This window comes from Paroedura picta, chromosome 12 (genome assembly GCF_049243985.1).
Source record: "Paroedura picta isolate Pp20150507F chromosome 12, Ppicta_v3.0, whole genome shotgun sequence".
In the NCBI taxonomy this organism is placed as follows: domain Eukaryota; kingdom Metazoa; phylum Chordata; class Lepidosauria; order Squamata; family Gekkonidae; genus Paroedura; species Paroedura picta.
The window spans coordinates 35,625,907-35,641,135 of NC_135380.1; the positions used below are offsets into that span (position 1 = coordinate 35,625,907).

General features: G+C 43.4%; 1 protein-coding gene across 11 annotated transcripts in view; it reads left to right on the top strand.

Moving 5' to 3' along the window:
• CACNA1B (calcium voltage-gated channel subunit alpha1 B) overlaps positions 1-15,229 on the top strand; it is a 388,158-nt gene that overhangs the window by 270,481 nt on the left and 102,448 nt on the right. For 7 of the 11 annotated variants that reach the window (XR_013225991.1, XM_077306495.1, XM_077306492.1 and 4 more), the window contains exons 19-21: positions 6,685-6,747; positions 10,607-10,684; positions 13,023-13,853. Coding sequence is in view for 10 of the 11 variants with exons in the window: in XM_077306495.1 (XP_077162610.1) it covers positions 6,685-6,747; positions 10,607-10,684; positions 13,023-13,853 (972 nt within the window). In the remaining variant the exon portion in view is untranslated. The remainder of the gene's footprint in view (positions 1-6,684; positions 6,748-10,606; positions 10,685-13,022; positions 13,854-15,229) is intronic. The other 4 variants (XM_077306491.1, XM_077306496.1, XM_077306490.1 and 1 more) reach the window with 3 other exon arrangements.

Below are 15,229 nucleotides of genomic sequence, written 5' to 3' on the forward strand. Positions count from 1 at the left end.
GGTCACTGACAGCCACCAGTGCCAACAAATCCATCAACACCATGCGGCCTCAGTCTGACCAGTGACACTGCCACTTCCAAAGTCTCCATTGGCATTGAGACTACGTTTTCCATTAGGAACAGAGTCCAATGACAACATTATTTTGGTTCCAACCAAACATCCTCACTGCCAAAGTGTGGGGTCAACCAGTGGAAGATCTGTAAGCTAGGTCTTGATCACCCAGTGGATTCTGACCTACTGATGTTGATGCTGAGGTCATTTATTATATTTATTTATTTATATACCACCCTCCCCAGTATAAACCGCCTCTGAATACTTCTCGACACCATATTGACGTTGATGTCAGATCTGGAGCCTCTGACTCTAGTTCAGGAGGACAGAGACATTAACATCATGCCTGTCTTTTCAGATGCTGTTGGGAGGGATAATGACATTTTAATGAAGGCTTGGGTGACACCAGCTTCAGTCTCCCCTTCTTCCAAGCAGTAGAGTCACCCTGTAGGCTGCAGGATGAAACTTGTTCTTATTTGGTTAAACACGCTAGGGCTAATTATATTATTTCAGCAGTTCTTCCCACAAAAGGGAAAGCGGATATGCAACCAACCCCTCTAGATAAGGAGAGCAGATGGTTAGACACCCTAGGCAGAAAGGTGCATTCCTGCAGCCTCATAGGCATTAAGGTGGCAAACTATTCTGCTATTATAGGAAGCTATGAGGTCTCCCTTTGGGATCATAGGACCCCTTACTATTCTCCCATGTGAGACTGCACGGATGACACAATAAAAACAGGATTACACTTACCTGTAACTGTTGTTCATCAAGTGGTCTTCTGTGCAGGCACTCATCCCTCCCTCCTTTCCTGCTGTAGGTTGGCCTTAGAATTCCAGATTTACCTGTACCTGGTGGTGGGAGGAGAACTGCTCCCCCCATACCATGTGACTTTTGGTCAGGGAAATCCTCCTAGGAGTGGGTGGAATAAGCACTCTTAGAAGTTGAAGTTTTTCTTCATTATAAGCTTACTAGCTCCTCCGTGTAGTTGGCCTGTGGAATCATATAATCTCATGTGTACTTGCAAAGAAGACCATGAATGACAGTTACAGGTAAGTGCAACTCTGTTTTCCTTCCTTTCTCATTTCTTACTTTTTCCTTGGTTTTGAAACTATTCCAGCTGTGTTCAACTGCCTACTGCACACTAGGCAGTTTTCTGTAAATGTCTTTGAGTCCAATTCCAAGGTGAACCCAGAGGCAGTCCACCAGAACAGATTGCCATGTGGGAACAATTAATCCTCATTAGTGCGTTTGTTTTGGTGAGAATATGACTTCTAGGGAAGGGGGAAATTGGCCCTTTAAGGAAAATGGCCTTTCAGGGTAAGCTTGTCTAATGGGATCCCAGAGTTTTGTTCTTAGCTTGGCCTGCTTTTAACTCAGTCACTCCAAGTGATACATTCAAGGATACAATGAGCTTTTCTGCTAGTATTTGAATAAATCATTATCAGATGATTTATCATAATGTACATAGATGACCCTGGAGGTCCCTTCCAACTCTATGATTCTATGATTCTCTAAATGATGATGTGTTATAATTCTAAATACTGTGTAATTTCTGTAAAAAATGCATAATGGAAAACTCCTGTTCACCATGGGGAGAATTCTACAACCATGCCTAAAAATAGATAAGAAACGAGATAGGGGTGAAGTTACTATGCCAACTTTCAGTTTCCTTCCTATTGCAGAACAATCTCCATTGAGTATTTTCTATTTGGAAAACACTCAGTGTAGCACAGTTGTTGAACTGTGTAGTCCTAAACCAAGGCCTAGTCTGCACACATAGGATAATGCACTTTCAATGTGCTTTGGCAGCTGGATTTTCCTGTGCGGAACAGGAAAATCTACTACAAAAGTGCATTGAAAGAGCATTATCTATTGTGTGCAGACTAGGCCCAGGTTACATCTCTTTTAATCCACTTGATTTAAGTATGTGTATGTGTGGGGATTCTGTTTAGGATTGTAAGTCTCATTGATTTGTGTGGCAAATTGACTTCTTGCTCTTGAATAGATAAGAGAACTACAAAATTGTCTGTCAACACAAATGCAAGGAAGGCGCTCAGTCTAACTACAAAAACTTGCTTTAATTTGCCAGATGTATATTAACATCCTGAGATGGAAGCTGAATGACCAGATACCCGAACCTGCTTGCATTTATTAGTTTATTTTTTTTACTAAGGAAGCTCATCAGACCATTTTGTTCAAATTTTTGGTTGCACAGAGAGAAGTGTTCTTCCTTCAAGACAAAATTTTCAGCATTTCCAATTATTCGGGGAACTGTTCAGCATCAGTTACCAGACATGATGGATGCTTCATACCACAAAGAGAAAAATATCTAGATATATTATATTTTGCTGAAAGAATCGTATAGACATTGTAACAGATGTTGGCTCTCTTTTGATTACTCTTCCCTTCTTCCTTGTTAATTGTGTGTCCATGTGACATGCTCCACTACTAAGATGTGTGAGATAACTTTGTCAGTTCTTAACCTTGTTGTGATCTAGTTATGAATCAGCAAACACTTTCTTAGCTCCACCCTGTAACCCACAAGGTTCTTTCTTCTTTCCTGGGGAGGCACTGGGGGGTCTCTGATTTGTTCCTGATGGTAAATAGCTCTAAACAACATCTCTAATCCTTGCACTGCTAAGGACGAGGCAACAAATAGTCTCACTCAATGATGGTCCTTCTGTGTTGGAGCAGATTTATGGGCTCATTTTCACTGTATAAGACATGGCATGAGTTGCTTGCTCCTAGTCCAGAAGGACTTAAGTTGTGTTTTTTTCCTCCTCCCTTAGTTAAGGGATGAGGACCATGTGGAATGAGCCTCCAAGGATATGCCTAATATATCTAGTAGGCAACACTGTGTACGTAAGTTCTTCTACCATGGAGTGATGGTCCTTGGCCTGAATGAGTGCGTGAGCTGATCCTATAAATCTGTTTTCTTTTGTGTCTGAACTACAGTGGAATAGAATGGACATTTAAAAGGCATTTATAAATGTGGGTATCTGAAAGTAATTGTTCCTTAATGTCCTTATTTAGGGGCAGAGGCCTTGAAGGAAACCAAATGTGACAATTCCAAAGATGTATGTAGCTAATTAGTGAAGTGCATTTTGGACTGTAAATACATTGGCAAGCTTAACCTAGCATCCAAACTGTGATCTCTTTTTAACAGTATCCCATTAAAAACCAATCCTGTAATGGTAAATAGTCCTATAAATTTCAGAGGTGCACAAAATTTATTTATTTATTTTCTATGAACGGGCTCGGGATGGTTCGCATCAATAGGATAAAACAATCAACAAAACAATTAAAACAGCATAAAATTACAGTATTTGCTGGCATATAAGACTACTTTCCCCCCCTAAAAAACTTGCCTCCTAGTGGGGGGGGGGTTGTCCTATAAGCCAGGTGCACTTCAGTTGGGATAGACATAGCTGCCCATAGTGGCCCATAGTACTGTAATGTAATGTAACAAACTCTATATTTTGAGTGGAAAAGTTGGGGGTCATCTTATACGCCCAGTCGTCTTATACGCCGGCAAATACGGTACAAAATTCATAGTTAACTATAAGCAACCAACAAAGCTGCCCCCCCCCCGCGCCATCTTCCATCTGGCTTGTAGGGTTGGTAGTATTTGCCAGGAGAGTAGAAGAGAGGAAAGGAGAGCAAGAAAGCCCATATGGTGTTATCCACCTTGACTTCAATCATGGGCTTGGTGGAAGAGTGCTGTTTTACAGGTCCTGCAGAATTGTAATAGTTCATTTCACTAGGCTGGGGCCAGGGCTGAAAAGGCCCTAGCCCAGTTTGTGGCCAGGTGGATATCTTTGGGCCCAGGGACTGATAACAGATTGGTACTTGAAGGAGTGCTCTCCAGAGGGCATATTGTGAGAGATGGTCCCTCAGGTATGCAGACTAACATTCTGAAGATGTAATGTTATGGCAGACAACCATTCCAAAGACTAGCCCTTTTGTAGCCATCAAAATGAGGTCTGAAATCTTCACCAAACTAGCTCCAGTACAGGCCCAGTACTGTCAGTGAGACTGTTGTGAACAGTGAAGCTTTGAGTATTGTAGCCCAAGATCCTTTGTTTTATTTTTAAACATTTATTCTTTAGACTTTTATCCCACCACTCCTGGCACAGCCACTCACCGTGGCTCACAATAATGAAAACCAGTACAACATAAAACCAGTAATTTGGTAATTCAGAGCCACTCCCTCCCATCTTTATAGATATGGAATTAGACCACTGGGACAAAGGACTCCTTCCCCTCTACTAGGTTCAAACCATATTTCCAGATAAGTTTCCCGAAAGTAGTTAAAAAAACAAAGTTAACTAAAACTTATAAAATAGACAATACAATAAGATAAAATGTGTTTCATTTAGTAAGACTCAGAAGCAAATTGCATTTGAGTCATTATGCAGAGATTAGATTTCAGATTTGTTCTGTTGTTAGTTACCAGTTAAGACTGTAATTAAGAAATTAAAGTTCAAATTGATGGCATCTAACTAAAGATAAATATATTTTCCAGTTGGCCAATCTGGTAATAGGGAAAAAAAACTGTAGCCTTGGAAGCCTTAGAAAAGGTAATAGGCCACCATTAGACGATAGCTGATAATTGAGTTTCCTTCTATAATTTTTCATAGCCCAAAACTGACATACAATGTATAGGTTGTGAAATTCAGACATATTTAAGGGGTCCAAATGTTATCACCTTCAGTCTATAATAACATTTCTGGCTGGTTATTTAAGCTACATGCTTTTTAGCATTTGAAGTTGATCAAGCAGGTCTAAAATTTAAAAATGGCTTCCACCATCATACACAAACCCATGAGATGCTTTAGATAATATTACAGAAATAGCTACTGTTTTGCATGCAGTTCTGATAGAGGACAAGCAATCACAGTCATATTACTCAGAAGGGTTTCAGGTCTATAGATGAGAGCATAGTAAACTGGTCTCATTGATGGCCTTTGCATCGTCTGCAGTGTGATTTTTGTGTGGCCTATGGCACTTCAGCAGGTTCAGCATATGGAAAGGGAATGTTTAAAAGTGGATGTGACTCAGTTTCCTCTCCAGCCCTCACACCATCCTGTACTCCACACTACATGCTGCCAAGTTCAGAATAGATGGAAGGTGATGCAGACACATCTAACCAGCTTTAGTAGAGGGTAAAAGATGAGACATGTCTCATGTCATGTTTTCTGTACTCCAGGCCTGGAAATGATGATGTGGCAAAGGAGGAGCAGATTAGTCATAGTGCATGGCTCCCTAGGCTTTGGAAATTGACTGTCACCGCTCCATAGCAAAAAAGAAATAAGAGAGGGGTGCTTTAGGTTACAGCAACAAAAGCATCATGGCTAAGGTTTGTTAGCACCACCCAAAACTAGCCAAGACTAGCCAAAACTGGACAATTCTGTGTCCAATATTGTTTGTAAAGTTCAGGAAGATAAATTAACAACTAACATTTGACTGTAATTCTGGAAGTCCTGGTATGTTTAGCCACTAATCATGGCACTGATACCAAAAATAAGGAAAAAGTAACATTCAGTTTGGTGGATAACCAACATAATCAGAAAGACTGTGATGAACTAGGCTTCTCCACAGGCCATTTTACTTTGTGTATGTTCTCATCTCAGCAGCTGCTGATGAAAAAGGAGTCATCCCAAAATGGGCAGCAGGTAAGTTTCTTGGGCCAAGTAGTTAGACAACCTGGGCTGCTATTCATCCTTCTTCAAACCAGTCTGCTCATTTTACTTCAAAGCCAGAAGATTAAAAGATGATGTCAGCTGTTCTTCCTGCCGACTGAGAGTTAGTATTTGAAACTATGAGCATCTCTCTCTCCAGTCACTCAGAGACCGACTTGTGGAAGGAAAAGTCCCAGCCTTCCCTCTGCTTTAGGGACAATTTTGCTGTGCTTTAGCAGAAGAAATCAGCAATCTCACTTCAGTTGACCAAAACAGCAGAAAGAAGCCTACAAATCATTTACCACAGCTATGACAACTGAGTCATTTACTATCATTAACCAAAGAGGCTGTAATAGTTATCTATCTGAGGAAGGTGTAGGATGGTTTGTTTTGAAACATCTTAGGAAAAACTTGGGCTGGTACCTGTCAAAATTGCTTTTCCATGTATATTGTAGCCTGCTTCAGAGGAAGTGGTTTGGAAAAGTTATTTCTTGTAGTCTCTGCTGGTCCCTTCATTTCTAATTTCACGACAGAGCAGCAACCTTATCCTATATTGTGGAGCTATTACAGAATATATCAGTACCTTCATTAGAACTTTCTACTGTAATTCCACTTTCAAAGATACATGGTGACAATATCCTTATGGAGCGGCATAACTGTAAAAGCATAGTCGTTTGATAGCTTTGTGGTTTGGGGTCTACTTTTGTGTAGTTTTGGTGTTTTGCCTTGGTTTGATATTCTCCCTTTCAACTGGCAGATGATGGCTCTGTGGCTGCCACCTTTCCTGAAGCTTGCCTGGGCTCCATTTGAGATGCACGTTCCAGCCTCCACCGGATGGGACCCAGAGCCTGTCCGAGCCTCCTCTGGATGCCTCTTAGCTTTCTTTATCCTCCCGGGGGGCTGTTTTCTTCTCACTTTTTGTGTTTTGTTCTTTTGTTTCTTGCATGTACAGTTTTGTAAAGCAAACTCGAGGTACAGTATCTCGCAGCTCGTCAGTCTCCAGCGTAAATTCACCGTGAGTTGCCCTCTGTATACAATATTCAGTACATAGATTGATGATTGACATACATACACGGTTAAATTCTCCCCTCCCCTCCCCCTTACATAGTGTTGCTCAAATCATTCACTTTATTGTGGAAATCTTGCTGGAGTAGAAAGTAGACAGCATTACCCCGTAATGCTTGCGAGTTGCTCTTAAAGCAACTCAGTTGTGTGACCTTTAGTTGTTCCATTTCTTCTCTTCCCCCCCCCTTCATGCGCTTGCATGCACTTTGTGCATTTTCCTTTATCTCCCTCTTGCCCCTTGTGCTCTTGTTTTGTGGCTTCACTTGATCTCAAGTGGTCTGGTCAGATGGTTTTCTTTCCCTTTGTCCCCCACCTCACCAGTTGAACTTCTGGATTTGGTTTTCCCACCCCCAAAGAGTTCGACAGTGAGGCTGCCTCAGGAATCATTACAGTCCACAGCAAGCTTTGACACTGGCTACTGTTGAATCAGCCCAGGGATTCTCTTTTAAGCCAGCATTGTCTATGGCTAGACAAAGACCAGCCTGAAACAACCTTCTATTCCCTCTCCAAATTGAAGTAGGACTTGAAGGGATTGCCTTCTTTTCACTCAGCAAGCTCTGTTGTATTTTCAAATGTGGGAGACTCAGTGGTGGGTTGTTTCTATGGAACGTCTAATGCAGGGGTAGTCAACCTGTGGTCCTCCAGATGTCCATGGACTACAATTCCCATGAGTCCCTGCCAACGTTGGCTGGTAGGGGCTCATGGGAATTGTAGTCCATGGACACCTGGAGGACCACAGGTTGGCTACCCCTGGTCTAATGAAGTAACTGCTGGTACATGTTGCTCTCTGGTTGGGAGTCAGTATGTACTTGGGGATACCCAGCTGGTAGGGGAAGCCAAGGGGAGTCCGAGATACTTCTTGACCTTGGTCATGTGCAGGTGGAGCTCTTATTATAGAGGTTGGCTGTGGAACATGCTGAAAAGAGAGCGGTCCAGTTAAATGCCTTGCAGGTTGTGCCTGCAACTTTGAGGGGGCAAGGTTAAGCATCATGAACACCCTCTTGCTAAAGTCATTTTCCTAGTTGACTTTGGACTGCTAGGCTAAATTTTCTGCCTTTAAAAAGGGAAAGTTGTGTGACAAGAAGAAGAGCTCTAGCCTAGCCATGCTGGTTTCCTACAAGCTGGGAGCATTGTAATTTGTGTCCTATGTTCCGAAAGAGTCCAGCACCTGGTCATGTAAGACAGTTCTAAGGGTCTCAAGTTTAAAGCCTGGGCACCCAGAACCTGCAGGACTGGAATTCAAACCGACCCCTTCAGCCCTGATTCCTCATTTGCTATGCACAGGGCCCTAACCATCTGCCACCCACTTAGCTTTACAAATGACCATGTGGTTGCTTTATCTCTGCTGAAAGATGCTATGGCTGTGTGATCCTGCAAAGTATCTTGTGGTATTTTGGCCACAGCCCCAGTTGTCAAAAGTAGTTACTGTGTGGTCCTTGCTGAGTCTTCTGTTGAGGTTGCAAAGCAGGGGCACTGGAGGGGTACGATTTGAACAAAAGAACTGGGTTTTATGAGAGAATGTTTATTCACCAAATGGTTCAACAGTGGTCACTTTTAAAGATATGAGGTCGAAAGTGGACTGGCTGGACATTCTTTTTGAATGACGTCCATCAACAGAATGGGTAGAACTGCAGGCCTCAAGTGTCTGAAGGCTTTCTTATTCCCATAGTTTATATGTTCCTTATTACTCCAGCATAATATGCAGGTCTGAACTAGATAGGTGTTGAGACAATAGCAAATGCCAATAACCCTTCGCAGTTTCCCTAAATGATCAAAACACTTCCTAGAGGCTGATTCTCTGGTCTGATGCTACACTATGCCAGAGTGAATGCCGGCATAACATACTTAGGATTTCACACTTCCCCTGTAGCCAGTGGCATAGGAAACAGAAGAAAAAAGTACATAGTGCAACGGCAGTAGCCTTTCCTGCAATGTAGCTGAGGTATTTGCAGGTCCTGTAAAATATTATCATACTATTGCCTTACAGTTCTAATGGAGGATGCAAAGAATGTAAAATGGGCTTGTTACTCCCTGCATGATTGATCTAAGTTCCTGTAAGCACTCTTAAGAGAAACCAGGTTTCATTTATAGTGCTCCAGAATTCAAACACAAGAGGGCCACTTTGCACCTTGGAGCTAGTTGCCTTTTAAGGAGCAGAATGTGTACTCTTAATATATTTGAAAACCAATTAAAACCACAAGTAAGGTGCTGTCAGCGGAGTATGAGCTTTTCACACAGTATATTCCAGAGAGCAGCCGTACAAATCTGTTGCCGCAGAGCCCACAAAGGGACTTGTGACACCTGAAATATAAATGCATTTATTGTGGCTGAAGCTTCTGTCGTTTCTAGTCCCTAAAAGGTTTGGCCAAAATAAATCATTTAGTCTTCAAGGTGCTTCCCCGTGATGTGTGTGGAACTTGAAACCATGGAAGTTAATCTGGGAGTATTTCAGAAGAGGATAAGTTTGTTAGATTGTAAAACTGTGGGTAAAGGCTTGTTAGATTTATCTTTAATTTGGGAACTTGCCTTCTTGGTCAATATTGCCCAAAGAGTGAGAAGCAGACCAACACTGATTACATCCTGTCTGGGAATGCCAGTAGGGCAAGAGTCATTGTGAGCTGAAGAGTGGCAAGGCCTGGCCAAGGCCATGGAAGCTGCTGGGGAAAGATGCCCATCAGCACAGGCTGGGACAAAAACATTCCTAGAGGCTGAGGAGCTGGGAGAAGTTTGCAGTGCCAGTATAGGGATGTTCAAACCACAACAAGAGAGGTCTGAGGACTCCTCTACAAACTCTGTGAAGGCAGCGAAACAAGAAAGCAGAACAGGTGGAGCTGAGGGGCAATAAACACCCTCTCCTCTCAAAATGAGGTCCCAAGAGCAATAGAAAGTCCTAGACAGGGACAGGGCCAATGGAGGAGGAGGCATCCCTTTTGGGGTCATGTGGACTGAGACAAAGGTGAGCCTCGCACATTGCATTGTTGTTAGTTGTGTTTTTTTGTTCCTTGTTCATGACATGTGTGTGTCCACCTGCAGAAACCCTGAATGCCATTCTGTACTTCAGCCAGAGGGCCAGAAGCCAGAACTGTGTTTTATTGAACCATCTGATCCCTTCCGAGGTGCCCAGGCTGCATAGTAGACTTTTTAACAGTAGAGATTTGCCAATGTTGGTGTCAGGCATGCCTGGGCATTACATGCAGCACCCCAGAAAGCGATGACATGTTAAAGTGTGAACTGTCTCAAGTTTTTTAATTCGATTGGGGAAATGATATTTTTCTTATGGGAATGATGAGACTTTTCGAGGAGATTAAAAACTGACAAAACCAGGAAGGGGGTGATTAAAAAGTGGCCTTTGGGTCCAGGTTTTCCCCACAGACTGCCAGGGAGCTTCGTGCAATGGGGAACTGTTGCAGGAGTCCCAGATGACAATGTTTGTGGCACTTCCTGAAGTTTGCAATTGATTCATTCATTATGAAATGAAATTTACTCTTGCTCTTCTTCATCTATGGATGCAGCATTCTGAAGCTTGTGTATTCGGGGTCTGTTTGATTGCTGCCACCTGATATGTCACAAGAGTAGGTAAAAGTCATCTTATACACCAGAGACTTTGCTGAAGTCAGGAGGAAAATTTCCTTTGATCTGAATTAAGGCTAGTGTATACATTGCCAGAATACATCAATTGCTCACATGAGTAACCTGCTTTTACTGTCTTGCTCTCTCTCGCACACACACACACACAAATACACACCAACCCAAACAATATGCCAAGGGCATTTTCTTCCTGTTTTGTCTTTTCCTCTCTCCTGAGACAGCCCTGGTCTACAACCGCAGCAGAATGAGATGGTAGAATTCGGAGATGGTAGAGTGGGCTGCTCCAGTTCAGACTGCAGGTGGGAAAAATCATATTTTTATGCATCTGTATGTAAAAAAACTCCCCAAACTAAAAATGGTTAGCAGATCAGGGCAAAAGATTCTAACCTAACTCTTCACATTCTGTGATTTGCTTTCACTTAATGGCAGATGATCAATCCAGAGGAATGTCCTGTAATCTCTTACCTGCAGTCTGAAGTGGTACAGTCCATTCTGCAGCATCATTCTGCAACATCTGTAGACTAGCCCATTTGGATTATTATTCCTTTGCAAGGCTTTGGCTTATGTGGACACAAAAAGCTGTCTTACACCAGTTGTCCTTCTAACCCAGTGTTGCAGACCCTGAGTGTTAACGGCTCTCCTAGGTGTCAGGCAGAATCTCTCTAACTGCCCTGCTACCTGAATGTCATTTAACTATTCCTCTTAAATATTTATTACATCCTCCACCCACTCCCACACAAACAGCTAGGCCTGCTGCTGGGGCTACTTCCAGCACAATTAAGCAACGAAACACAACAATCTATCACAATTAACAAGGCCAACAGTAAAAGAAAACAAAAAAAATCCGATGAGCAATAGTGTTAAAATATTGATAGCAGAAAGGAACAGCAATAAAACATTTATCGCCCACATAGAAGGCAAATTTACCGTGCCATCCTAAGCAGAATTACATTGAAGTCAATGGGGAGGAACTGTGTTGCAGATGGCACCCCTTAATCATCCAGAGGGAGATTCTTAACAAGTAGCGAAAAGCCTGGGAAAGGGGAAATTTGTTCACCAGACTCTGTAAAATTAAGGCCCTTGGCATTAGCCAACAGAGGGAGTTCCACCGATGATATGCCACTGCATCGCTACCTGCCTTCCTTCAAAAGATGGACCCTGATGGGCAGGACTTCCATAGATAACTTTAGCTCAGGCAGTATTTCAAGTACCCTTAATATTAGACTTTAAAAGTAAAGTGGAATTGTGCCCTCAAGTGAAATGGTAAACAGCCAATGGAGTTCCTTTGCAACTGGCAAAAATGAGCTCCCTGTAATTTATATGATGCAACAATATGGCAGAGGCAACCCAGCATAGAATGCATTATTGTAATCTATCCATGGATGTGATCAGAACATGAATACCTGTGGCCCGGGAAGGCCTCTGAAGGCCTCCTCCTGGAATAAACTAAAGGTGCTACATTTCACAGAGGAGCAGTTAACCTCTGTGGTAGTCATGGATCTAATAGTACCAACATGAGATGGTTTGGATAAAAGCCAGGATTTTCTGGATGCAGACCATGCACTTTGGCACTCAGCTTACAGGGGCATACAGATTAAAGCATTTGGCTCTGTTGGGAGATTTTCTGTCTGCCCAGAACGTTAGCTGTCACAGAACTTGCAGATTAAAAAGATAACTGGTCGCTCTTGCAAGGGCATTTAGCTTGCATTTTAGCACCTGTAAGTCATTCTGATTTCTGACTCCCGCACATGAACTTGTAAAACATTCTAAAATCACCTTCCCTGATTTTTTTCAAAGAAAATTTCATAGCAAATCAGAAGTGTTTTGGCTTGAGGTCCTAAAGATGTACTAGTTATTTTATTTTGCCTTCCATTTTCCGTTGAAGAGAGCATATTTCATTTGACTGCTGAAAAAAAGTACAAAACGTCACATTCCAATAAATGCAGCTGAATTTGAACAAAATGGTTATTAGAACCCTCAACACATCTCAGTTATGGGCCTCTCACAATTTGTCAAAAGCCTTTGGGTCATGGGGGCAATGCCCTGCTGCTACCCATGACTTCTTCCTGTTCATCTGTGGTAGCATATGTCCATCACGACTGAGCTGTCAGGGAGCTGGTTCTTGGCCATGGAGATTTTAATTTAGCATGTTGATGCAAATTGTTTTGTAAAATATCTCTTGCTTAAGCCCAGTTTATATTCTCCTGGGCTTTTCCTCAAGACAAGATAGCATCATGGGGACGATACAGAGAGCGAAATACAATTCTTGGGTTGTTTGGAAGAAGCAGTGGAATGCTGTGGCTTTTTAAAAATAAAGGTGTGGGGCCTTTTATTGTGGAGTTTGGCTCACAAGGCTGGTTCATAAATGAACCAATTTTTCAACTCCAACTAAACTCACAGCACCAGGATGGAGAACACAGAGGGCAAATTAATATTTGCGGTTTTCCCACTGGCTTCGCTTCCTCGTGTGTATTCAACTGGCCCACCCCATCATTGTTCCTGTTTCTGTTTTGATTAGATTTTGCCGTTCTGAGAGCTGTTGTCATCTCATCTTGATTCAATGGTAACCATCTCTGTCCTCTGCTCCCCTTCTTCCCCCCTACTTCCCATTCCCCTGTTCTGCCCTCTCTTCTGTAGCAAACAGCAGAATGCCGCCAAATCGAAATCTGTGTGGGAGCAGAGAACCAGCCAGATCCGCATGCACAATTTCCGGACCAGCTGTGAAGCACTATATAATGAACTGGATCCGGAGGACAGGGTGCGCTACGCCACCACCCTCCACATTCGCCCAGACATGAAAACTCATTTGGACCGTCCCCTGGTGGTGGAGCCAAGGAGCAGCGAAGGCCACAATAGCAATGGCAGTAAGTTAAGCCCCGGTGACGTTCAGGAATCAGCAGAGCAGGCAAAGACTGTTCCAGGTGAGGGCACTGAATGTCCCCGAAAGCACCACAGGCACAGAGACAAAGACAAGGCTGGAGAACAAGAGAAGAGCAACGTGCCAAAGGACGAGAACGGGGAGTCCGGCACAAATAACAAGGAGGAGCGCCACAGACCTCACAGGAGCCGGAGCAAAGAAGGCGAGGGTGGTGCCAAAGAAGGGAAAAGTGAGCGCAACAGAGCCCAGGATGGAGGCCGACGGCACCACCGCCGGGGGTCAGTGGAAGAAGGAGCAGAGAGGGAGCACCGGCGCCACCGCGCTCACCGGCATTCAGCAGAGCGGCAAGCCAAGGAAGGCAATGGTACAGTCAATGGCACCAAGACTGAGCGCCGATCACGACACCGAGGAGGAGCCAGGCCTGGGAATCGGGAAGGAGATCCGGGCTCAAAAGGAGAGGGCTGCGAAGAACCTCACCGACGACACAAGATGCGGCATAAGGCACTGTCCACTTATGAGTCGGTGGAAAAGGAGAATGGGGAGAAGGAGGGAGAACTGGGGGAGAAGGAACAGAGGAATCACCAGCCAAGGTGAGTTAGCTGGGAGGCAGACTCTGCACTGATGTTGCAGGGGAGAGTGGCATGATGAAGGCCGATGTTATATTAAAAGCTAAGAAGTTCAAGGACTAGGCCCCTATTGGCATCAAACAATGCACTCAGTTCTGCAAGTCGGTAGATTACTTTTGAGAGGTATGCGCAAAGAATAGGAGGCCAGGGAGCAGACAAAGAAACAGGCTGGCAGGTACAGGGAATGATTTTTTTTTTTACTCCTTGTTGCTTAAAGTTGCATCTGCTAACTTCATCTAAGCCAGGCTTTTCCGTTCATAAGGAGACAGTGAGGTCTACTTCTCCCTTCTGTTTGTTTCCCACCATGCAGTTTAAGGGTTGGCCTAGGAGTGTGCAAAACCTGAGGCACATGAGTTAGGCTGTTTGCCTCTTGCTGCTAGGTCTGGAATAATATTTAGATAGGCCTGACTGTCGCCCATGGGTTGTAGAACAAAATGTGAGCCCTAAAGCACCTTTAAGACCAACACAATTTTATGAAAGATGCCTTAGGACTCACATTTTGTTCTGCCACTTCAGATCAACATAGCTACCCACCTGAATCTACCCCATGGGTTGTGTTTGCAGACTTTCTACTATTTCATGACACTCTGAAAATGTATTCAGGCCTGTACGCTATCCATCTTCCCTAGGATTGATTCATTTGGCTACAAATTGAGGTCTAATTGCCTCTGCAAACACCCCCCCCCACCTGTTTTTTCCTCATTGTGGAACAGTTCAGGAATTGCCCCCTAATCAAAGCGTATTCTAGATAATAGAAAATTTTGAAATCATGGCATACTTATGTGTGTGAGGAAGTCACAAATGAAAGAAATGAGCTATAATTAGGAATAAATTGGTCCCTTTGTTATCCAGGTTTGCTGTTAACTCCTTGGTGGGGAAGGCACTAGCATATAACTTTTTCACTGCTAGAAGTCCCCTGCAGTGGCTTGATTTAAAGCTATTTACACTCTACAACCAATTAATCAGCAGGACACTGAAGAGAGCCTTGTATGAATATTGCAAAACAACAACAACAAAACACTAGATTAAGGTTTCCAGGTTTGAGTTGGGAAATACCTGGAGCCTTTGGGGGTGGAGCCAGGAGTGGGCAGAATTTGGGGTGGGGAGGGACCTCAGTGGAGAATAATGCTATGGAGTCCACCCTCCAAAACAGCCAGTTTCTCCAAGGGAATTGATCTCTTTAGCTTGCAGATGAGTTCTAATTGCAGAAGATGCCCAGGTCCCACCTGGGGATTGGCATCCCTACACTGTAATTTACAGTGCCATCCTACACTGGAACCATCTTTGATGCTGTGGTTTGCATTCTGCGACTGAACTGCTTCTTAAACAAATTGTATTCC